The following is a 25,448-nucleotide window of genomic DNA, read 5'->3' as shown; positions in this document are numbered from 1 at the left end:
GCTCTCTCAACGTTTGCATATATTAAGTACCCGACTACCAATATCTGTGGCGTTGAACATGGGATTTCAAAGATCGAAACGAGCGAAAGAGTGATGATTCCAGTGGCGGCTCGTGAGTGGAGGCTCGAGAGGCAGGAGGCCTCAATGGCGGCGAGGAAAAGTCCTCGCCTACCACACCGAAGGTCGCGGGTTCGAGTCCCGCCTGGTAGGTTGCCCCTTCCAGGACATGGGTGCATGCGATCGTCTGTTGTTGATTGTTTAAGCTCCCGATGTAAAGGCCTTGTTGTGTTGTTTTCGGAGGTAATTGAGATAAATAATTTTTTATGGCAACCAATTTAGACTAGTTGTTAGAGTCCGTTGCTACCACGCGGAGGGCCCACGTTCAATGCTTCATGCAGGCTTCTTATTTTGGACATCGGAGCCTCCTTCGTGGACCTTAGGCCGGCAATCCGATCGTGTCGGATCCCTCTGAACCGTTCGGGAGTCCATTACACGGCCGAGTCGGCTAGTCGTGTAGCGAGTAGCATATTTGAGCACTGTAGGTCTTTTTTAGAGTAGAGAGTAGGGCAGAGTGTAGATATATTAGTGGGTTGAAAAATAAAGGGGTAAGTTCAAAACTTTTCACAGACAAAGATTCTTCCAGACATGAGAATAGAGAAGTAGAGAGAAAAATCAGCGTTTCAGGTATTACATTTAAGCACGAGAAGCGTCAGTCGAGCAACACGTTCAAAGGCAGTCAAGGCTCAAGTCATTTTGATAGTGTGCCAATAAGACATGCATTTCCATTTATCAGCGGTATAGAGCATGTGAATAGTCTATTCGACAAAAGCAAATCAGAATTATTCCCGAATCGCAATATTACTACTTCCGAAGTTTTAATCGTGGCTGTGGTTAATTGCCGTAGTTTAAGAAATAAGATTCCCGAATTCCACCATTTAATTCATAGTACGAAGTGTAACGTCATTTTTGGAACAGAAAGTTGGCTAACAGAAGATGATTCAGACAATGAGATCTTCCCAAAATCGTTCACTGTTTATCGGAAAGATAGAATTAATCGAGTTGGGGGCGGAGTTTTTATAGCTGTAAAGAATTCAATCGTCAGCCAAGCGATAACCGTAACTGAGACCAGCGTTGAATCTGTGTGGTGTTTAATTAAATGTCCAAAATTCAAAACTATTTTATTATGTTCGTATTACAGACCACCTAACTCAGATATAACGTCAATGTTGGATTTTCAAAATCAAATAAACAGCGTAGCATCCAAGTATCCTGAAAGAAACTTGATTGTGGGTGGAGATTTCAACGTACCTTCTATAGATTGGGAGACTTATAGCTTCATTCCTGGTGGGAGGGATAAAGTGATCTGCGAGGCTTTATTACACACTTTCAAATCTAATTCATTGTTTCAAATAGCATCCGCACCAAACAGAGGAGAAAATATTCTTGATTTATTAGCGACAAATATACCACATCAGGTAATAAACGTTGGCACTGTCGAAGGAATAAGTGACCATAGGGTAGTAACTGCAAAGTTTTCTCTAAATACCGCTGTAAACTTTAAAAAAGAGCGTAAAGTTTTCATTTTTAAAAGAGCTAATTTTGATGGGTTTAAGAGTCATATGAAAAGTGCTTTCCCCGAGTTTCAAGAATCAGTATTAAAGTTAAATGTAGAGAATACTTGGAAAGCTTTTCTTTCGCTCGTAACTTCGGGAATAAATGGCTACATCCCTAGTAAAATAGTAAAAGAAGGCAGCGAACCGAGATGGTACGACGCGGAAGTGAGAAAATCATTGAGGCGACAGAGAGCGTGTCATGCTAAAATGAAAAAAGTCAGCACGGATTTATCCGCTAATGAACGCGAGCTAATAATTAAAAAATATAGGATGACTAAAGCCGCCACGAAGGAAGCGCTGAGGAATGCGTTCACGAATTTTAAAAGAAAAACACTAGTAGAGCAGTTACAGGATAACCCAAAAGCATTTTGGTCATATGTTAGGGAAGTTCAAGGTAAACGATCTACCGTATGTTCGCTGAGAAACGACAATGGAGATGTTTTGACAAGCAGTTACGATAAAGCCAATTTATTAAATTCCTACTTTAAGAGCGTGTTCACGGAGCCTTCCGAAAACTCACCCGAGACCGATGACAATCCCTGTCTACATAAGATGCCAGCTATTGACATTAGTACGCTCGGAATAGAAAATATATTGAAATCGCTTAGTCCAAATAAATCACCTGGTCCAGACGAAATCCCTTCTCGCGTATATAAAAAACTAGCCTCAGAACTTGCCCCCTACTTGCAGTTAATATTCAGTAAATCCATCAAGCAACACGAAGTACCTAATGACTGGAAAATCGCTAATGTAACGCCTATATTTAAAAGTGGAGACAAGGAACAGCCATCTAATTACAGGCCGATATCTTTAACGTCCATCTCTTGCAAAGTCCTTGAACACATCGTAGTCAGCTCGGTAATAAAACACCTAGACGCGCAAAACTTATTAATGGGAACTCAACATGGATTCAGGAAAAGCAGATCGTGCGAAACTCAGTTAGCGCTTTTCGCCCACGATATTTTAGTCTCCGGGGAAGACAACATTCCAGTAGACGCGATTTTTCTTGATTTCAAAAAGGCATTTGATAAAGTACCCCACGGAAAGTTAATAATAAAACTGAAATCTTATGGTCTAGACGAAGATGTCATTTCCTGGATTAGAGAATTTTTGAGCGACCGCGTCCAAAGAGTAGTATTAGACGGTGCAGTCTCCAATGAGGTTAGAGTGACTTCTGGCGTTCCTCAGGGTAGTGTCATTGGCCCACTCCTATTCCTTCTTTATATAAACGACATTGGCGAAGTAGTGCAGAGTAAGTTACGATTATTTGCAGACGACGCTGTAGTTTACAGAGAAATTCGTTCCAGCAAAGATATAGATGAACTAACGAATGACCTTGCTGCTATCCAAGCTTGGTGCGATGCTTGGCAGTTAGAATTAAATTTGGAAAAATGCGTCGTAATGAATTTCTGGAAGAAGAATAACTCCCTACAGCGTAACTATGTCATTCGGGGCACTCAGTTTAAGGCAGTTGAATCTGTGAAATATCTAGGGGTTAGACTCAATAATGATCTATCGTGGAATAAACATATTCGAGAAATAACCGGTCAAGCTAATCGTAAAATGGGTTTTGTTAAAAGAATATTAGGATAGTGCGACGACAAAGTGAGAGAAATTAGCTACTTTTCCCTCGTTCGACCACATTTGGAATACGCTGCCAGTGTTTGGGACCCTCATGAAAAAGGCTTAATAACAGAGTTAGAACGCGTGCAAAGAAGAGCTGCCAGGTATGTGAAAGGTCGTTACGATAGTCTTGTTAGTGTAACTGACCTCTTACATAAACTCGGATGGGAATCTCTGTCGGACCGTAGATTGAAAAATAGACTAAACCTTTTAGATAAATTCAAGAGCAGTGTCTTTTCTGACTAAGTTAACCATATCTTGCGGACGCCAACGTACTACGGAAGATCAGATCATATAAATAAAATAAGAGAGATAGATTGCAGAACAGACAGATTCCGAATGTCATTTTTTCCACGATCAATAAGAGATTATAACGGCAGCAGTAGAACGCGTAAATAGATTGCATGACTTGTAGTGTAGCCTACTAACCTCTGTAATACTTACTGCATGTTTCTGAATTTCTATTCTATATTCTATTTCTAACAGCATATAGTAGTATAGTTTGTTATTATACGGGACGTTTCTTGGACGGTGTGGTGTGCATGTGGGAGTCCAAATGCATGCTGCATGTTGGTGATTGATCACCCCCTGCCAAACACCCTAGAGGTGGCTCGTAGGGTAATTTGTTGATGTAGATGTAGATGTGAGTCAAATGCTGGGAGGGGCACACTCCACCGGGGGGTCAAAGTTTATTAATATTTTGTGTATTTTAATGAGGATTTTTAAGGCAATCTAGTGGCCATTATGACTTACTAAAGCACTAAAACTCACTGAATCGATTAAATCAACTACAACTAGGCCTTTTTATATGAAAAAAATTACACGTAATAAGTCAACAAAACAAGGTATTCTGCAACACTGCAACACCAAGATTATTCGACCGAGGCGCGGCGATGTCAATCAACTCACTAGATACGTCACTCTGCCCATGCTCGGCCGGCGCGGCGTCCCAAAACTCCCTTGAGGCAAGGTGCGTATAACAGGATACGCACGTACGCCTATTATACGCACCTAGCCCATGAGGCACAAGCTTAGACGCGTCATAGCACCAGCAGCCCCCACCACTTCCACTCTTCATATAACTGCATGGTTATGGATTGGAACGTTCTGGCCAGCGCCCTGCGGCCACAAATGTGAACTTCTCGGGCTATTTTTGAGTGTTTTTCCTGCATTTTCGATGTATGCAATTGGAAAAAAATACTTTGGTTAATTAGATGTGTAGTTATAATTGAATGGGTATTTAATTTATTTTCATTTTTCAAATCTTTGGGAGGGGCGGCGACCGAGAGTCCTTATGAGCAAGCCGCCACTGGATGATTCTAGATTATCCCAAGATTTGGCGTGCGTAGGTTAGTGTTCTCGCGAATGCATGCGAATCGACTATATTGATCACTTTTGTATATTTTGTTTCTTGATACATTTTTTTAATTAATTACATACATTTTCTCCTTTTGTGCCCAAAAAAATGCCCAATATATTAATCCGTCAGTGCTATGGTCATTTCTTGCAGACTATCTGTGATTGTATCTCTCTGGGCCGTATGGCCATTCCTGTGTTCTCTTTTTCCAAGTCTCCCTTTGTGGCTTCACACCCTGAGGTTTCGATTCGGTCTATTGCCTTAGACCTGACAAACCTCTGGCTTCCCCTGAAGATTTCTCTATCAGTTTGCCTAATATCAACGTTACATATAGCACAGGAAATGCAAAAGAAATATCTTGCAAGTTCAAAGGGCGAAAGCTAGCAAGCAAGCACAAGCGATACGAAAATAGAGCAAAATTTAGATCATTTATTCACATTCTGCTCAGCGTAACCCTCAATCAACCTTTATCTACCACTCAACTATCTATCCCTACGATGTTGGGCAAGGAGCGAAGTTTCCAGGTGACGTACCTAGTTGGTGAGTGATGATGCTAGACTAACACGCAATTTTGCATCTTGATTTAGTTCTCTAGCGGGCATGTAAAGCGAATGATGTAGAATACATTGGTCACTTTTTTCCATGTATTAGTCTATAACGAAGTTTTTTATGAGTATCCTTTCCAAATGTATGCTGACAAGTGGCTTACATGGTGATGTGTTAGCACCATGACCCTTATTGCAGGCCGTACAGGCCTAAAGGAAGATGGCGGTAAATAATTTTCATTCAAAATATATATAATTACCATGTAGTGAAGGCAACTATTTGAGATCAGTGAGAAATTTTCAATGCTCTAATTTTAGGTGAATCACCGTAACAATACCAGTGTGCCCAATGTTATATCAAATGAATAAGAAAAGTTTTTTCGTGAGCCAGAGAACTGGATATTTACGATTACATTGCATAGATTCAACAAAGTTTTAACTTTAATCACTAGTTTTGTGAAAATGGATCTTAACACTTATTATTGTTTTATTCAAAAGCAAACTTAGCTAACGGGTTGTATTAGATTACCTTTTCGTTAGGTTTTCTCCAAAATGTCAGTTTTAAACACTCTACCTCTGAAGTGCAGCAATTGGTGGTCATTCAAAAGTGTGATGCGTAGTTATATTTAGAATTTCAGTAGGCGACGGGTGTCAAAGAAATGTTCTTCTCGTGGTAATAGAGGTGAGAAATATACAAGTTTGAACATGTTTTTCCATATAAATCTTCAATTTGATCGCAGTGTCATCAGAGAAAGGCAGAAAATTGCCTGAGTATATGTTCATGAAAAGTGCATTGTGAATTATCTATGTAACTCAACGGCCAAATGCTAGCATATTTTTATGGAAACATTTATGGTGATTTATTCTAAAAACTTTTGAACATTTTCATTGCGTTCGTCTCTCGGTTATCATCGTTGATGTTTTGAAAACAACCTGAAATATATATGTCGCTTGTCAAAGCTTTGAAAATGGTTTCTCGTTAAAGATGAATATGCAGGTTTTATTTCACATCGTTCGCAAAAAAGAAATCTTCCATTCATTCGGTCTTCATGACTATGTTTTACGGAGATGATGATAGATGTTTTTGTTTTTCATTTTAAGAGCGATTTTACTTTTAGCTGTGGAATATATTGCCGACTTTTACAAACCAGTGAAAATGTGTGAAAATATGATGAACTATGTTGTATTTATGGTGCTCGTAAAAAGAAACGACCGAGGGGATATTATAGAGAGAAGGGAGCTGTGGGTATACAACACTTTGGGGCTGGAAATAGTTGCGAGAAGGGAAAGGGGATGGATGATGTGTGCTTGGGAGAGTGAGGGCTAGGAAGGAGGACGGTTAAGTGGGGAGGAAGTTGTGTCCAAAGGGACACTTCCTTACCATGGAACTTTAATAGCGAGAGGTGGAAATAAACTTCCTCAATTTCTAATTTCTCCGTATTCCTAATAATCTTAAAGCTTACGCTGCCTTATCAACACATTAAGAAAGCCACAAATATGGATATTTTTAATAATGTAAACGCTCTCGTTTCTTTTATTTTCAAGGGCTGGTAATTACTGCTTAAAGTTGTATCCATTTCGGCTGTATAAAATAAATTTGATAAAGATCATGACACGAGGAATATAGTTTCTCCTGTGTTGACTACGCTAACAAGGAAGTTACTCGTACAGCTGAGAGTTTTCAAAGGAGATGACTATGTTTAAATATACTCAACTATTTTCAGAGTTTATACTTACTCGTTAGCTACAAAATATTTCCTTCCTAACGGGGGAAAGGAATGTAAATTTTACCATTCACGGCCTAAAAAAATCATTATTCGAATCGTTATCATTGCTTTCACAAGAAATTGTACTGCATTTTCCCGCAGTATAACTATGTATGTTCAGTAGGGCGACCCTTATTTTTCAGATTTGAGAAAAGTTATGTTTTCCTGATCTCAAAATGATCCAAATGAGGTTTATATTCACGTGCTAAAGTCTGGTTACTTTAAAATAACGGGAACCCGTGCCCCAAGGGCCCTAAGTTCTGTTTCTATGTAAAACGTAAAAGTAAAGGTCCTAAGAACTGATTTTCTGTTTGTTTTGACCTCTCTCTAAGCGTTTACGAGATATCGTCCGTCGTAATGCAATCCACCCCCCAGGGCGCTACCCCGCACCGCAGCGCCACTGAGGTACGGCCCGCACCACTTACTAGAGACTTCGCCTCCACCCCCTCCCCTACCTCGGCAAATTCTTTCCTCCCACTGGCAAGATCTAGCCCCTGAACAAATGTACTTACGTTAGAAAGAATTTAATTGCCATGACAATATTTCCAATCCAAGTGATCAATTTATTTTCACTCTGTCCATGAATATCAGTACATATTGACCAAAATAAAACGCATTTTCGGTGTGTTTCTAATCTTTAATTGACATCCCATATTCGGCAATTAGCCGTGGCGCCGCGGTGCGGGGTATCGCCCAGGGAGGTGGATTGCATTACGACGGACGATATCTCGTAAACGCTGAGAGATGGGTCAAAACAAACAGAAAATCGGGCCTGATGGCCTTTACTTTTACGTTTTACATAGAAACAGCACTTTTTCGACCCCATAAAAACTCGATTGAGGGTCCCAAGTACTTAGGGCCCTTGGGGCACGGGTTCCCGTTATTTTAAAGTAACCAGACTTTAGCACGTGAATATAAACCTCAATTGGATCATCATCTTCGACCTGAAGACGCTGGCAGCAATGCCAGCGAAACTGTTGACATCACCAACAAACCCACGTGGTTGCACCGGAAACATGGAGAAATTGGAACAGGAAAACAAAATTTTTCTCAATTCTGAAAAATAAGGGCCGGCCTAATGTTCAGTGTTAAGGCCATACCAGCTATGCTTTGCCTTCCTTGAATTCTACCAAGCATTTATCCTCAATAATTTCAAGTTATCATTAATGCCAAAGATTGTACCACAAATACAAACGGTAAAATGTGAAAAATATGGATATAATATTAGTTCAAATCCCTGTTCACTAATTTTCCGCGAAGTCAATACTGGATCAATTGATTATGCAATATGGATGGCATTTATTCACAATCTATGTTTTTAATACTCCCTAAAGGTTATTTCATTCATCATTTGAATAGGGCTAACATTCTGCCTTAATTCAGTTGCTCACCCCTCAGTGATTGATAAAAGTACCCACCTTTACTTAATTATATGTCATCAAATGTTTAAACCAATAGTATTTAAACGAAAGGAAATTATCGCATCCAATAATCCCGGTATCTTCTCATCTAATGAAGTATCCTCATTTAAACGGCAACAAATTATGTAGGTTTAGATCCCTGAGTAATTAATCTCTGTTGCATAGGACGCTAAGAATATTTAATACGGGTGGTTTGAGCAGTTGTTTGGTGTCCAACTAACGAGTGACCGTTTGGTTTTCTTAGAGAGAATATGGTGGTATTAAAAAAATAAGTAAGTACGAGTATAATGAGGCCCAAATAGTTCAGTGACAATAAAAGTCTCTTTTCATGGAAAATAGAATTTGACGTTAACTACTAATCCTTGCTAATGCGTGAAGCACTCACCAATATATCAGTGCGGGTTACTCGTCGAACTTTTTCCTTCAATTCAATCCATTTACAAATCTTGTTCTCACCTCTTTTATATGAAATTCGTAATAGTTATATGATCATTCATGGACCTATCTTTTAATTACTTAATCCTATCTTAAGATCTGATGACAAAAACACAAATGTTAATATCCACACTTTTTAATTCAACACTGAGGGACCGACCATGGTTTCAACACATTCTGTCATTTTCAAGGAAATGTCATTTATGCATCGTTTTCAACCTTGAAAACGACACATTGTGTTGATACCATGGTTGGTCGCTCAGTGTTTAATTAAAAAGTGTAGATATTACCATTTATGTTTTTATCATGGATTTAGCGAACTTACACAAAATCAAGCCTGAAATGACTTTATACGAGGGTTGTTTTTTAAGTAAGGGCTGTTTTTTAGTATATAATAAAAAAAAATTTCAAAATTATTTTATATTTATAATTATCATACTTTTATTTATATTTCCACATAGTTACCTTGTTTTTTTTTGGGCACTTAACTAAGTTTTGAAACTACTCTTTAAAGAAGTTGGCCGCCTGCCCTCACAACCAGGAGTTCACGCGAGATTCAGCCGCGTCTTTTGCTCTGAATGGCGCGTCGGAGCCTGGCCAGGGTTACACAGTAGGCTTCTGAGTTGATCGCCATTCCTCGTGTCAATAAGTCCACAAGCAAAACACCGCGCCTTTCCCAGAACACCATTGCCTTGATATTGCAGCGCGACAACGTTTGTTTGCGTTCTCGTACGCTAAGATCTGATGCTTTCCCGGAGAATATATTCGAAAAAGGGTATTCGGGCTTCCAGCCGGGTGATCTCTCTCCATTGCTTAATGGAGAGAGACAACCCGGCTGGAAGCCCGAATACCCTTTTCAATCTTATCTTCTTTATATGTTTATATTTCTAACTTAACCTTAACCCATCCAGTAGCTTCTTAAAAATTTTTCTAATCTTAATGAATCTCCCATAAAAACCCTCATTTTTCACCTTTTCAAATGCATTTTGTGAACATCCACGTGTAAAATGTTCGCTAATGCTCTCCAAGTAATAGTTTAATTTTCTTCAAAGAATACAATAATATTCTTCCTCTATCATTAATAATCTTCTGTTATTTCAAGTTTTAGTCTTATTAAATGAAAAATGTATCCACTGCCAAAACATCAGCAGCCATACATCCAAGGATTGGTGTAACGCACCTCTCCAAACTATTATCCTAGTAAATTTACTATATTTTGGCATATGACAATTTTTTGTTCAGCATTATATTTAAAAACTTTAATCTACTATTATTTTACTGTATATTGATTTCTATTTTAAATAATTGACATTTTTATCATTCACGTATCTTTTTATTTTGCCATGGCGATGGAAAAATATAAATCTTTAACGTGGAGAGTTGAAAAGATTTGTCAATCAATAAGATCGAAAATCAAAATAACTGAAGTGATAATCATTTATTCCTATTTTTTACCCTTATCGACCATTTAGATATTAGCACCATATTTTTATGTATTTTCGTTTTGTTCATTCTGAATGATTACTTTTTTAGAAGGAAATTGATTTCAGTTGCTAATAATAGAGAACCGCGCAACGATCGAGTTATTGTTTTACCTGTAACGTGCACTCGAGCGGCTTAAAAACATTTGGTAGAAAGTGCACTTTACCAATGTCACTCTCTAACTGACCTATTGGCAATACGTAACGCTGTGGGTTGATTGATGGTGGCATGGCAGTAAAAGAGAGATAGAATGTCTCACCTCTAATTGTAAGTGACTTTCAAATGTGCCCTCATGCCCTGCTTGACGTTAGCTCTTTTGGCCATTTATCAAAGGAAATCTCGGATCTGCAACGAGGTGCGTCTGGATACATGACTCCAATGTGGATGTCCTACGGAAATGAGCAGACAGCCGTTCCCGTAGGGAGACCAATTTCCAAGGGGCAACCAATTATTTCACCTAATCTTGTGTTTATGACCGCTAAGGGATAGTGGACTCTTCAGAAGGGAAAGCTAGTAAGCGCTGCTGTTCAAATGTATGGGAAGCATGCACTTGATGATGTGATGTTAGCTTTTTGCTTACGTACTAATGTCAGCAGAGTATTATTATTTATTTAAACACGGTTAAGAAGTGTGGTAACTTGTAGTTGTGGAGTTGGATGGCACTTCTCGAAGAAATACAACGAACATTGGCTTGAAGAAGGCTGCTGAAGGCTGCAGCTTCTCCGTAGATAGAATTCCCTCTGTTACTTGTTAGAGAGATTCCCTATCCTGCGCTTAGAGGGAGGTTATTTCATGCTGCAACTACGTCATCTCTCCCGCCGTTCTTAACTTTTGCCCTCTCAGTCTGCCTCACTTACTTCCTCGTCTATAGTCTATTTCCATGTAGGCACTAATTGGCGCAGGGTTAACGTGCCTGACTGCCAACCCGAAGGTCGCGGATTCGAATCCCGCCTGGGTGGATTTAGCACCATCCAGTGCATGTATGTGTGAGATGTCAAACAAGTAAATTCTAACACGTTTGTATATTCATGGAAATATTATAAATTATTATCTTAATATTTGAACAAAAAATTTCATATCGTATCACGAAAAATGAATGAGAATGTTAAATTGTGCACTTGAATTTTATGTTTTCTTGTTGACGGAAATTATCGTCACTTTTTGTCAGGGGATAGTTTCTAGAACTGTTTTGGTTTTCGCTTTATTTATTCCTTTTGTACGAGCATTACGAAATTTATGTACTATCGTTTTCAAAAGTATGTAGACACCCACGAGCCCCACTTAACTGATGTGGTAGGGTCGGTAAAAACTTGTAAGGTTGGCACATGAGGTAGCCTGCATCACTCACCAGTACGCCTGCAATAGCCGACGAGGACGGACGCGGGGGCGACCGGGCTAGCGAGACAGGAGTCAAAATACAGGCTCAAATGCCCTAGCGGATAGAATGCTCTGAGGAAACTCACGTCCACGCACAGGTTGGGCCGTCGGAGTTTTCTTGTGTGCTCCTTGGCGAGGATTTCCTCTCTTCAGATTCATATTTGGACTCACGGTGAACACGTAATGTGTATGTGGCCCCGTAGCTGAGTAGGATTACTTCAAGCGCGTTTGATGCACTGAAGTTATGGGGGGGGGGGGACTCGAATCTAAGCCAATTGTATCTTTTTTTTGAAAGGTCAATTGATAACATCAACATAATAGATATAGTTTACTCGATAAAAAAATTAACACAGAATTTTTTCAGCGACTAATTTTTTAACATAAACGACTCAATCTGCCTTAACACATTTATTTCAAAGCAAGAGTGGAAATAAGCAGGGAAAGTGGCATAGGTTGTATTTTATCCTTGCTGCTGTCAAATTTCCGTGGAAGAAATGGATGATATCCATTCGGTCGTAAATTTATAATTATTTATTGTTGTCCGATCGGTGCGGTCTGGTCAGGTTGGTTGGTCGGCTATCTCCGAGGCCCCCGAGGTTATAGGGCCCCCACAACGCTCGCGTCTATCTCGAAGTGTATATGAAAGGTGTAATAAAAAAACTCAGATTACTTGAAAGAAATTATTTTTAACAATTATAAAATTCTAAGCTCTGATTATTTGATTTATTTACAGCTTAATCAGCACACAAAGTTTGTAAAAAAATTAATGAAATAAAAGTTTTAGAAGATAAAAGAGAACCTTATGCTTTTTGAAAGGGTTATTCGAAAGGTATTTTGGAGGGTTTTTAGATTTCAGTGCGGTTTTAAGGTACAAATTCACTAAAAAGATAATAGAGCCATCATACCTATCTAAAATTTTTATCTACTTATGTGATTTTCATTTTTCTTAGTATTTTTATTTACGAAATTGCTACCCTTAATTAACTTTAATTTACATTTTTAAGAGCCAGAATAGCGTCAAAATCCATTTCTGGGCATGCGACTTCCCAAAAATTTCCAAAGGGCCCCAGCCGAGGTCACACAATCACCCTAGGCCGCCCCTTCGTCCGTTTTTAAGGGTGAAAGATTTCATGTACCAATTTATTTCCACTTAATCCTTGGAGATATTTGTATTTCGCACTCCTATTGGAAGCAAAGAGTTGGTGCTTTTACTTACATAAATTCCTACACTGGTGAACAAAGATTTTGTCCTGGAGACGTCGTTGGATGATGTTAGACGTATTTTTTGGCTGAATCGGAATCTGGGCTTAAATTATTTCCATCACGTCTAGTTTCATTGGGACAGCTGAATGTATGTTTTTACTTTTACAAAAGTAGTAATTTATTTCATTAATATATCATAATAGCATGAACAGGTAAAAATAATAATTTACTCTCATAACATGTTGTCCTACGATGGCCTTCCTATCCCAACAAAATATATAATTAAACTTGCTGTAACTTATCGTTTTTTTCGATGCAATTCATAATCAGCTTCCACTCCAAATAAGTATGTGACTGTAGGCGCGTAAAGACGTGTGTTTTTCATCTGCAGGTGGTTTGAGAATTTTGTTGCTCGCAAGAAAATGTCAGCTTATTACATTGTAATCGTTGTGAAGTTTCTTAGCTTTCATCGTGGGGGTCAATCCATTTCAAATTACCGAGGTAATGTTGCTCAGTATTTTAAATTTTCCTGAATATTTTATCGTTTGTTCCCTTCAAGTAGAAAATCACAGAACACCATTTGAAAAACATTACATCAATTCATCCCATTCAATTTTTATCTCTTCGAGCTGTTAAAGATGAAAGAATGGATGCGTATCACATTGAGATACTCATACAAATACCGGCAACCCACCATTTATCTGGTCCTTGACGGTTACACTTGAGGAGTTGAAACCTGGATCGTAGGAATTAAGACTGGAAATAAAGTGTTCCGAGGTAAAGGCAGTGGAAATTGCATGCTGTTATTCCCGAGAAACCTTCCAGGAGATTAAAAAAACATTGATTTTGAGATAAACATAGAATTTAAATTTTAGGGCTCGGGTGATGATGGTATTATACGTAATACGATTTTTAAAAATATTCGGGTATCTGATATCAGTGAAGTTCTTTTCCGCGAAGTGAAAATTTTATCCCGGGAAAAGGTATTTTTTGGCCCCTTGCGAAGTGTAGTACCCACCTCCACTAAGTGCCTCGCTACACTTCCTATCTTCGCCTGTTCCTCCATTCGTTCTCGTGTCTTGCGAAGGGGTCAGCCGTTGCATTAAACACCCGCGCGAATCAAATATACTGCTCTCTCTCTCTCCCCGGGAACACCATTGGAATCATGTTGATTTGGTGGCTGGCGAACTTGCTCCCATTTCAGTTGGTCAGACCTAAGAGGTTTGCCTCCATTTTATTTTGTCAGACTTGCTTAACACGGCCACTAATTAGTGTTAAGTTCGTTGGGGATTTGGCGGTGAAGCTCTGTTCCTCCGTATTGAAACATGGTTGCTACTCTGTTGATAGGAAGTCCTCAGAAAAATGTCAAGTAGGGCAGGATTTTATTGTCAAAAATCTGTGCATTGGAGCATTTAATTAGTCACGTGACATTATTTTATGGAAATTTAAATAATGACGGGTAGCTAACGTTCCCAGAATACTTTTACCGGACGGGATGTTCGAAGAGTCGCCTTGGTTACGTCTACCTCGCTTGGGGGTCATGGAGACATCTACTACGATTGGGGGTCAATAAAAAATGGTCCCTTGCTGAGGTTAGAAGTAAGGCAATGGTGATCCGTATCCCTGACCATAATGATGCTTTGTATGTTGCTGAGCCACTGCATTGTTGAATTGAAAAGGTGATTTGCCCTGTAATTATTCAAGCTACTTTATCTTCATTTATCCTGATAAAGTAGCTGCTAGTTATACAATTAAAATGCCTGCGAATTAAGTGCCATGAGTAATTCATATATTTCTTTTTAGGTCTGGTTGGTTCATTGCAGAATTCATGGAGGAAAATTCTGCTGTTTTCAATGTTGTGCCAATATGTTGGTTTGAGTATGAAGAGGGCCATGAGTTTGTTTTGTGGCCAAACGAAAGCACATCTGTAGGGGAAGAGATAAAGAGATGTGTCTCACCTTCTGATGACTGGAGGCAGTGTCCCGTCATCAGGAAAACTCCATTGATTGGTAACTTAGAGAAAAATATGGTCATTACATTTTCCTAAACCAACTCTTGTTTATTCTTCCATTCCATTTTTCATTTCCAGATGACTACAATTTAGCAAAAGAATTCGAGGCTGTCATTATCAGAGTGGTGGAAAAGGGCTACAAAACTAAATCCATAGCTATCGCCAGGAATAAGAGGGTGGTGATGAAAACCTCCACTAAGTTACCTGGGGAATCATCTTCCTCTGATGAGGCTGCAGAGATAATTATGTCATCATGTTTCAACATTCCTCAGAGAGGAAATGTGGCTCATGAAGGGAAGAGAGCAAAAACCTCTCTCTCTGAAAATGAAAATGCAGTAGCTCACTTATGAAACTTTCAGCGGAAAACCAAAAAAAGTTTCATAAGTGAGGAAGTTTCATAGGTGAGGTTTTTCAGTTTTTAGCATGAAATCCTTTCCTATAGGGGCTGGTTTGTTTTCAGGATGCAATTACTCATTTGGAGGCAAGAAATTGAAGCCTAATAATCTTATTTTCTCACAAGCAGCACCACTGATGATGTGTTACTTTAAGAGAAACATAATTTTGCATTCCTGAACAACATTACCCACGGTTGAATGTCTAGCATTTCTGGTACTAAGCTCAGTGGCGGCGCGTGCGTATACGCATGTTAGCAAGTGCACACCCAAAGATGAATGAATTATAAAAGAAAAATATTCCTTTGCAACGAGAAGGTTAAAAATCCTGTCTGCATGTGCAAGAAAAATGAAACTCCGAACGCTACAGCTTTCTCCTTTTCGAATTCACCGCTCTACAAGTGTACGATCCCGTGGCATCGCGCCGGGCGCATTTTCGGTCTATGCGATCGCTTGAGGGTGCTCTGGCGGGACGAAGTAAGCGGGGTATGCACAGTTCCAATGGGTGATGGGAGCAGGCTCAAAACGATGCGAGTGCGCACGCGCATATTTTTGGTGAGTGACTCGCAGGTAGTGTAGTGGTGTAGCCGCCACCTACACTACCTGCGCCCAGGATCCTATTCCGTCTACAGAGTCATCTCTATGGCCGTTTTCTACACTACTTCCTCGTAGGGTGTAAGGAAAGGAGAATGAATTTCACCTACCGTCACTTGTAAAGGTGTGTTTAGAATAATTATTTTCATGAATGCTAATATTATTTCTGTTCATGCAATTTTAAGGGTAGAATATACCAGTGATATGTTTTGCTTGCTATGTATTCTATTACGACGAAATATGATGCTCATGGATTAGTATTAACATAATATAATTAAATCATCCTATATCTGCTCTAATGCACACCCTAGATAAATTACCACCAGCCGCCACTGACTTAGCTGCAAGGCTTTCATACTCGAGAGATTTCGGAATGATGACATTAAATGTTCACAGAGAAGCCAATTTTTGAAAAAAAGTTGTCTCATTAACAGCAGTTTTCAGGAAATTCATTTTACCACCTATAGGCAAACCCAAGATTGGAGATTGAAGAAATGAAATACGTGAGGAAAGTCATCCAAAATAACCCCGTAATTAGGGAGCAAAATTTCACTAATGCATCACGAAGGCTTCACACCCTATGGACCCGGGTTAATATCCTGGCAGAGGCAGAAAGCTTTCAGAGATGGCTGTATCCCTGCTTGAGAGTAGTGTAGACGGAACTTCCAGTGCAACACACTGTCTGGCAGATGGCACGTTAAGCCTTGGTTAAGCCTATTTTTACAACCTGGCTAATTCCAACACAAAGTTTCTATACTCCCTCCCTTACCTCCTGGCGAAAATGACCCCAGCTCTCCGTTTCCTCCCTCTAAATACCATGCCATAGATAATATGAAGCACCCGGTAGTGGCGTAAATATGGTTGGGGGATGAGGGGATAGATCCCTCTCCAAAGCCTCAGAGAAATTAAAAAAAAATGAAACAAAAGTCTAGCTTTGATGAACAGCAACTGCATCTTCTTAAAGCTAAATTTTAGGTTCCAAAATGATGCAAAACGTATTTACAGGCATGCCTGTTTTTTTAATTTCATGGGATACCCCGTTGCCTCTGGGGGGTGGGGGGTGAAGCCGCCCCCCCAGGTACTACCATCACCCCCAAAGCATATTCCTAGTTACGCCTCCGGTACCCGGGATATTTCGTGACTAAGACTTTTCCGGTGCTTAGATCACTTCTTTTAATTGAGCATTTGAAATAATCGCGCAACTGCTGTCAGTGATGAATGAACAAAAATAGATTATGAGCCCGGAAAAAACTCTCCTCACAATAATGTTTACGCACTAAAAAAGAATTTTCCCATGAAATTTTAACAATAGTAGATTGAATCTACCGGGTATAGCTTCTCTGTCGGCATTCTTCCGCGAATTCAGCGCCGGGAATTTCGTCTCACAAGCCGTGTGGCTAATCTTCACGAAATATTTTGCTTCCCCGTATCTGATAACAACACCGGACACTTTTTGTTATTCGATATAATGGTTATAAGCCATTCCTGAGTCGAAAAGATATGCCTTCTTTTTCGCGTGTTGAATTTGACTAAAATGATTACGTTACTACTGACGACGCGAGTTATTCTCCGAGGGCATTCGTACTAACTCTCGTTCAGTTAAAAAACAAACGCTTGCCACCAGGCAGACTCAAGCTAATAGCCACTCAAGGTCAAACTATATTTCATTATAACCCTCAGATACAAGTTGGGTCAGTTTTGATTTGCGCGCCGCGTAAGCAACTTTCCCCGGCTCAATTCGTCCCGCGGATGAGGGATTACCCCCGCGGAATGAGACCACGCACGCTGTTTTTACCATCGTGTTGAATCGCCATCGACTTACAAACGCCCATTCTGCAAATACGATAGTCTTTTTTGGATGACCTTGGAAGCTAAAATTTTGGTACGCGAGGATTTTTAACGGCTCATTCTGGTGTTATTTCGCTGGGGCGACGTAAAACATAACCTTGGAAAATTCTTGACAATCTTCCGTTAGAGATAGATATTCCGGATTAACGATCATCTACTGCAGTTATTAGTTAGTCAGTTAACTAGTATCTAATAAACAGCCTCGCCCATTATTAAAACTTATTATTCTTCGTTGACATATCTATGTGATGAGCACGTACTACCCCCGCTCCTGTGACTAAAAGCGGCGCGCGTACCGCAATTTTCTCGTAGAGCAGTTATCGGAAAATTCGTATAAGTGAGGTATTTTATCTCATTGGCTGGGAAAAATCTGAGGTTGGAAATACATGGGTTCATATGGGGTTATTCACCGGACCAAAAAAATGGGCGTATAAGTGAGGGCATCGTATAACTGAGGGTCGTATAACCGAGGTTCTACTGTATGTCATTGCCAAGAGGTGCAGATGATCGAGAAGAGGAATGTTTCAGCATCTTACATAGTAAGTTTCTTGCAGATTGCGTGTCTTTAAGGCATTATAGTTATCTACTTATTGCATATATAAATGTGATGTCACATTATCCAGCAGGCCTAACATCTGATGCTGGGGTGGTGGGCATAGGCGGATCCAGACCCTAAAAAATATGCTAGATTTTTAATATGGTCCCATTATCATTTCGTTCGTTTTGTATGACGAGGTATCCTTGTGCCCCCCCCTCAACAAAATCCTGGATACGGCCTTGCTTGTGCTCCTCCCAGAAAGAAATCCTGGATCCGCCCCTGGTGGTGGGTGCAGAAAGTGTAGAAGCTGCATTGCAGCAGCTACATGCAGATGGTACGGGTCATCAATGTTTGGAATACGTGTGGAAGGAAGACTTCGATGCCTTTGTAGTTGAGCACTGTGACAATCAAAGTAAATTATTTGCTTTCTGCCGTGAAATTATATCTAATCAAACAGACATTAAGGCGGAGTTAAGGAAACAAGGGACACAATAAGGGCACAGAAAATTTAATGTTTCATTGTCCTATAGCTCTACCAGTACAGTCCTACGAATCTCTGGTGGAGGTGGAATTGTTGCTTGAAGCAGGCAAGAGCTTCAGGTCATACATGGTAAGCCATTATTGTGTAAAAAGAAGTTTTAGTAGGCTTTACCTACTACTACAGAGGTACTTCCTTTTGATGTGCAATGCTTCTTCTTTCAAATTTAACCTTATCTTTTCAGTTCAGAGAGTTAAGTGGATGCTTGGCATAGAACCAAGGAGTTTTTGTAAGACACAATTTATCGAAAGTCATGAGCAATTATGTAGGCTCATTACTTAACTGGAGTGGAGTGAGAAACAAGAGAGCAATGGCATCACTCAAAAATTTGTTATCAGTTCTTAAAGGCAACCTTGACTTTCTTATGGTTTCAGTAGTAGAAACAATTGATAGTTCAATATGTACTGAGTTGCACTGTAATATATTGTTTGTGATTACATGTTTCAGATGCTGCATGCCAGGTCAGTATGGAAGCCTTGATGATGCCAACTTCAAAAGAGAAATTTGCCAATGGCTTAGCCAGGCATATAGGATAAAGGATGGCAGGAAGACCAATGAAGCAGAGCCGGAAGAACATGAGGGAGCTTATGCTGACCTCACTGAGGTAAGACTTTAGGGAATTTACTTTTAAATTAAATTCATGTGTGAAAATATAACGTCACAGGTTTGATTATGTCATTTCTGTGGGAAAAAATTGCATTACAATAAACATGCCATTAAAATACCTTTTCTTTAAATTCCTATGGCTGAATTAACCAAAAAAAAGCATGTCAAAACATGCATTTTAAAATTATTGTTGTTTGGCTGTATTTTAGTTATCATCGTACCGTTTCTAAAAGCTACCCTGTATCATCCCTAACATTAACTTGGCATATTATATGGAAAAAATTTAAATCTTAGTGTCTTGAAACTAGCAGAGTAGCCAAACTTTCATTTGTAATTAGAATAAAGACTTTAATTGACTGCATGTATGACTTCTGATCAAATTGAAACACCTATAGTGTTCCAATTCAGATCATAAAAAGGAATGTATTTTTGTATGAATTTTAAACTCATTCTTTTCTCCTCTCAGGAAGTGGCAGAAGATACAGTCTTCCCAAGGAGGAATGAAAAGTCATTATGCCATCATCTTGATGTCATTTTCAAGTCATGGCTTGGTAGTCACGGTGACCTCAAAATGGTCCCTTGAAATGACATCCTTCTTGACTCATGATGATGTCAATATGACCTTAAATGACTACCTATCATTTTGACCTCACTTTGACCTCACCTTGACTACTTATGACCAAACCTAGTTTTTTTTACATCTGAATGTTTATACTTTAATTTATATTGTCATTTTTAGGGATAAATCAAACATCTCAGGTGTAATGGCCATATAATGATTTATTTTAATAAAAAATAGATTTTACAGAAAAAAAGGTAAGGAAATGTGTAACTTTTCCTAATCTTCTTGCTCCTTGTCTCCCTCATCAATTACACATGGAGAAATACAATCCTCATTGCCCATTTCAGAATGTTCTGCTTTGCTTCTTCTCCCTTCTAATTGTCTCTGATTGCTGGTGTTAAACCACCGCTGAATTTTTGTCTTTGTTTTGATTAATTTTCCTTGAGGGAAATTCTTCAATTGGGAGACTAAAAACAAAGGAGAAAATAATGCCATAAAGCTGAAAGTTTCTAATTTGGATAAAAAAGGTAGAAGAATTCATACTTACTGCAAATAGCCTTATTTATGTAAGTTTTGCTAAATGTAATTTTTCCGTGTCCTCCATCCCAATTAATACAACGAGCGAATTTATTTGTGAACATTTTTCTTAGTATATGGGCTGCTGACTCCTTTTCATCAGTTTGATCAATCGTCATTTGCCTAACATATGAAACCTGTCAGAAAGGAAACCAAAATAAATTAATCGTAACTTTAACACTGAACAGAAAAAAGAAAAATAGAAGGTGTGAAGTTGATGGATGATGAAGAGTTAGGGTAACAGACAAGTTACTTACAAATGATTTGAAGTTGGATGGAGTTTTGAGGAACTCCTCAAAGTTGCTCAGGTCCTTCTCATTATCCAAAAGTATATTTGGCATATTTGCGGGCTCAAACATTTTATCTTCTGGAGCAATATATGCTAGAATTTTTCCTTGGTTTAGTAGTACGGTGTTCATTTTAATCTCAAGGCTTTTCAGAGATTCTGCAACTAACATTTCATGTTCTGCAATGAATTAAGAGTTACAAATGAGATTGGACAAGACAAATTTTCTCTGAAAATTCGGGAGCAATAATTATGCCAACTTACTCTTATTACAAGCTTGAATATTTGTAATCATTTTTTCACATACCAAGAGCCTGTTTGTTAACTCAACACCTGTGAAAGATATGAAGGAAAAGTTGGTAATTAATAAACTATACTAGTGAAGATAAGAGACATCAGTTTCTTTTACAAAACAGGAAACTGATGATCTGAGTATACCAAAGAACAGTTCAAAATTATCAACATTAAAAAATTAAAAGAGAAGGACAACTTTTATCATATAAACTTCCTATCACCAAGAAAATTACTTTGAGACTCCTGGTTGCCTTCTCCAGATCCTCCTGCATTCTCATCCCTTGACTGTGCTGCATCCATTTCATTATTTATCATGTTACTTGGGTGTTGTTGGATAATGCTTTCAGTATCTTAATTCTTATACTTCTTGGCATCACCCACGTTTCCTATAATAGCCTGTTGTTTTGGTCCATCTTTGGAAATCCCTTCGGCATCCAATTTTCCCTTTTCCAGCTCCATGTCCATCTGCTCAAGACCATTACTCTCACTAGAGCTTTCTTTCTCCTGCATCTGTTGATTAGTATCCATCTTAACCTCAGATGGATATTTCTTCTCATTCACTATATTAACATCAAGAAAGTATGAGATTCAGAACTGTCTACAGCATTTAGAGATTGAGGTTTAACAATGAAAAGCAGAGCCCTATTGAAAATTTCTTATAAGTCTTACAGAAATTCTTATAAGAATTCTGTAAGACTTGTAGGATTCTATAAGTCTTACAGAATTCTTATAGGATTCTATAAGTCTTATAGAAATTCTTATAGGATTCTATAAGTCTTACATATTTCTTATAGGAGTCTATAAGTCTTATAGAAATTCTTATAGGATTCTATAAGTCTTACAAAAATTCTTATAAGAAATCTGCATTTCTTATAGAATTCTACAATAATGCTGCGCAGGTCGCATACCTTTTATGTTTTCATCCAGCAGGCGTGTCACCATAACTTATGTTGGCAATTGATAATTATTTAAGGAATTCTACATATGATAATTTTTGGAAATTATGTATAACTCTTTTTTAAGTAATGTTCTGCTAATTTCCTGGTTTTTTTCAGCATGGTATTTGACATAAATGGTTCCAAGAAGCGGAGGCTTCTTTAATGCTACTTGTTAGGTATAGCTGAGGGCACATGAAAAATTTTAGACTTATAAGATCTGTCTCTTTCGAGTCTACAGATTACTTGACCGATGGAAGTTCGATATGGGCCATGAATAACCACGATGTATACTACGATTGCATACGTTGCAGGATACTGTTCACATGGTTCCCTAGCAACCTAACAACCAAAACTTGTTTGGTTGTTAGGTTGCTAGGGATTGCTTTTATATGTTAATCATTCACTATGTCTTTGTGATAGCAGTTTAATAAAATAAGTCGTGTGCTTCTAACCAAAATAAGGCATTGACCTCATTCGGTAAGTATTAAAAAACTGGCATTCCTAGTATTATGTTACCTTAAACAGATAGTTTCGTTGAATTTTAAACTTTTCATCATTAATTTAGATAGAAATGTATATTTTTCAGATTGTGGTATATCTAACATAAGAGGAAGTTTTAATGAAAACCGTGTTTTAATGGACAAAGAGAGTGATTTAGTCGTCTCTGAAGAGAATGAGAATGAATTTGTATGAGTATGCCAACATCTGCACAGTTATTATTTTATGGAAAATATATCAACTATTATTATCAATCAGTGTTTCTGTGATTCCTATTAATTTCCCTAAATCTTGCACTTATTGTTAGCCATATTCTACGTATCCTTTTCTCTAAAATGGCATCAAATTCCATTTTGCTTTGCTTATTTCTTTCATTATCTATCCAAATCTGCATGTAGAGGTCTCATTCTCTCTGGTATCTTAAATAAACATTGTTCATATGAATTTTATTTATCAAATTTTACTCTTCCTTCCCATATAATTTCTTGAAGTACCTATCCCCAGTGGAAATTGAATTTTATTTCATTTGCTTCTTCAATTTTCAAGGTTAAATCATATTCCATATTGCAATTCCTGTATCTTTCATTGCGTAATGATTGCCAAAGTTGTATTCAATTATCAGTCCATCATTCTAGGCTATGGTTGGTTTCATTGATTTTAGTTTCTTTTAGCATGTGGGGACATTAACCCTATACAGAACCCATGCCTTGAAAGACCTCTATGGTATCTCGCCTTTTCTGGCCAGCCAGGTGAACTTTACAGAGCTTCAATGTCCTTTTTGATGTACACTGATGATAGACATCTACATTTGGTTCATGGGAAATCATTAGGTTTGCTGTATACCAGATATAGGCGTCTACATTTGGATTGAATTAGGTAAAATGCTAAATTTGTACTCTCAGTAGGGATGTAAATCTTATGTAGCTTTTTATAGAAGTTTGTGCAAGTGTTTTAAGCATGTTGATATGATATTTATAATAAATATTTCCATCAGAAAATTTGTGATAAATAACATTTTGTAACTGATAGTTAGAAGAAATTTTCTTATTGAAAAATTCTTATAAGAAATATGCCCATTTTCTGTAAAGAAATTTTCTTATAGAAAAGTTCTTATAAAAAATTTTCTTATAAGAAATATGCCCAATTTCTGATAAGCAATTTTCTTATAGAAAAATTCTTATAAGAAATTTTCTTATAAGAAATATGCCCAATTTCTGATAAGAAATTTTCTTTTAGAAAAATTCTTATAAGAAATATTCTTATAAGAAATATGTCCAATTTCTGATAAGAAATTTTCTTATAAGAAATTTCCAGTAGGGTTTGTCACTGCCAGAAAAGTATTACTTAAAACTACCTTCTTGTACATTCTACCATCCATGATCTCATCTGCATCTTCGTGCTGGTGGTATAAAGTTACTTGGTTGGGTTGTTTCTCTGATTGAGGTTCCATCAAGTATCCACCCCGTTCCAAGGTCCTTAAAATATAAGGTTGTCTCACTCACGAATCGGGCTCCCATTGGCTTGACGTCACCGCCGACCATCAGACCCGCGCTCCTTGAATTTTCCTGGGCCGTTGCTCACTTGGCTTAGGGTGTACGGCTCATTACACATGAAAAAGTTCGATTTTCGAAATTTGATGGCGTTAAAATGTTCTTTCGATCATAGCTTTTAACAAATAAGTTTTCTGACCTCAAGTTCGACATGCGTTACAGAAAATAGGTCGTCTCTCTACTCGTCTAAATAAACTCGTCCAAAATATCAACTAATGGAGGGTTACAGAAATAAGTGGCGCTCTGCTTTATTTCAAATAATAACATTTAATGATGCATAACGATACTTACTTGCGGTATATATAGATAGGGATTGTTTGTAGACAGATGCAAAAGAGGTTCATGTGATTTAGATTGTTCCACAGGGATCGTGATGCGGAAATGTCGGCGTCGACGATTAGCCAATATTTAATGCCGATCTACCTTTTAATGCATTGAAAAAAGCAAGCAAAATGATAGTGAGGAATCGAAAACCAAATGACGAATGATGTACGCACTAGATAATTATTAACGATATGTAGAACTGAAAGATAATATGTCAACTCCCTTTTGAACCTTAACTTAAGTGAAATTTATGTATCAATTTTATCTGAAACAAATAACATCAATGATGAAACTGAATTTCATATTCAAGGATAAAGGGTAGGCGAGACATGAGACTATTTTGCAGAGTTACATCTCCAATGCTTAGCATTCTACTTTATGACGATAATGGAATGTTGAATTTACTTTTTGGCGAAATATTTACATAAAGGAGACAATTGGCCATCTATCTAACTGCTTAAGCGTAGACTTTAGTGGTGTTTTGGCTGCTCAAAGAAAATTTTTGCGTCAAATTAGAAGTTCTAGTATCCAATAAAAAACCATGACCAAACGAGGCAAATACTGAATAATCCGAGGTCAATTTCACCAGTTATTTAATTGGTTGCAAAGGTAGCTTTGTTATTTCAGTCATTAATTGTACTTTAAACCAAATAAAATGTATCAAATCTAACCTATTGACAAAAGCAACTAACGAATTTACGCTAAATAACAACCTATGAATGCCCACATAACAAAATAGTGAGCTCATCTCTAAAATTAATTAGTTTGAAATGAGTAAGAACCAGGTAAATAAACATCATTAATAATACTTTTACATATTTGGCTTCCAGCTATCTCTGCAATAGAACTTTAATGCGATAGAAGCTTTCAATAGTAGCTAATGACAAATACTTCCATGGGCCCACCTCATTTTGCACCTAACACAAGCCATGCACACTTCAACAATGCCATGCCTACCTTTTTTTATCTGGTATCACTGCTAATTCCAGATAGACCCACAAACTGCCCAAGGTATATAAATTCCTGAAAATAAGTCAATGAAACAATTGATGCATTAAATATATTTTAATG

At 38.0% G+C, this 25,448-nt stretch overlaps 3 protein-coding genes across 9 annotated transcripts in view; 2 read left to right on the top strand and 1 right to left on the bottom strand.

The window, feature by feature from the left end:
* LOC124171505 overlaps nucleotides 1–25,448 on the top strand; it is a 247,691-nt gene that overhangs the window by 147,782 nt on the left and 74,461 nt on the right. For 3 of the 6 annotated variants that reach the window (XM_046550685.1, XM_046550684.1, XM_046550683.1), the window contains one exon: nucleotides 19,191–19,347. The exons of 1 other annotated variant lie outside the window; for it this stretch is intronic. In XM_046550685.1, the coding sequence (XP_046406641.1) occupies nucleotides 19,198–19,347 (150 nt within the window). In that variant the 5' untranslated portion in view covers nucleotides 19,191–19,197. Of the gene's footprint in view, nucleotides 1–19,089; nucleotides 19,348–25,448 lie in introns of those variants that run through there. 2 more of the 6 variants (XM_046550681.1, XM_046550682.1) reach the window with 1 other exon arrangement.
* Nucleotides 14,559–15,224, top strand: LOC124171506. Its single transcript, XM_046550687.1, has 2 exons — nucleotides 14,559–14,831; nucleotides 14,912–15,224. The coding sequence occupies exons 1-2, from the start codon at nucleotides 14,651–14,653 to the stop codon at nucleotides 15,181–15,183; spliced, it is 453 nt and encodes a 150-aa protein (XP_046406643.1). The 5' UTR covers nucleotides 14,559–14,650; the 3' UTR covers nucleotides 15,184–15,224.
* Nucleotides 19,817–23,962, bottom strand: LOC124171504. Of its 2 annotated transcripts, XM_046550680.1 has the most exons (6): nucleotides 23,858–23,962; nucleotides 21,301–21,627; nucleotides 21,038–21,106; nucleotides 20,745–20,953; nucleotides 20,459–20,624; nucleotides 19,817–20,378 (listed from the first exon to the last, which is right to left on the bottom strand). In XM_046550680.1, exons 2-6 carry the CDS (start codon nucleotides 21,380–21,382, stop codon nucleotides 20,188–20,190), a joined length of 717 nt encoding a protein of 238 aa, XP_046406636.1. In that variant the 5' UTR covers nucleotides 21,383–21,627; nucleotides 23,858–23,962; the 3' UTR covers nucleotides 19,817–20,187. The 2 variants fall into 2 exon arrangements, with proteins under 2 accessions (XP_046406636.1, XP_046406635.1); XM_046550679.1 differs by lacking the exon at nucleotides 23,858–23,962 and having other exon boundaries at nucleotides 21,301–21,782.

The sequence above is a fragment of the Ischnura elegans genome, chromosome X (assembly GCF_921293095.1).
Source record: "Ischnura elegans chromosome X, ioIscEleg1.1, whole genome shotgun sequence".
NCBI classification, from domain to species: Eukaryota; Metazoa; Arthropoda; class Insecta; order Odonata; family Coenagrionidae; genus Ischnura; species Ischnura elegans.
This window is presented reverse-complemented; position numbering and strand designations above follow the sequence as displayed.

Coding starts and splice junctions, on each gene's coding strand:
- LOC124171506 (XM_046550687.1), top strand. CDS start 14,651: ATGGAGGAAAATTCTGCTGTTTTCAATGTTGTGCCAATATGTTGGTTT. Junction 14,832..14,911: donor CAGGAAAACTCCATTGATTG/GTAACTTAGAGA, acceptor TTTCATTTCCAG/ATGACTACAATTTAGCAAAA.
- LOC124171504 (XM_046550680.1), bottom strand. CDS start 21,382: ATGATAAATAATGAAATGGATGCAGCACAGTCAAGGGATGAGAATGCA. Junction 21,107..21,300: donor AGGCAACCAGGAGTCTCAAA/GTAATTTTCTTG, acceptor TATCTTTCACAG/GTGTTGAGTTAACAAACAGG. Junction 20,954..21,037: donor TATTCAAGCTTGTAATAAGA/GTAAGTTGGCAT, acceptor AATTCATTGCAG/AACATGAAATGTTAGTTGCA.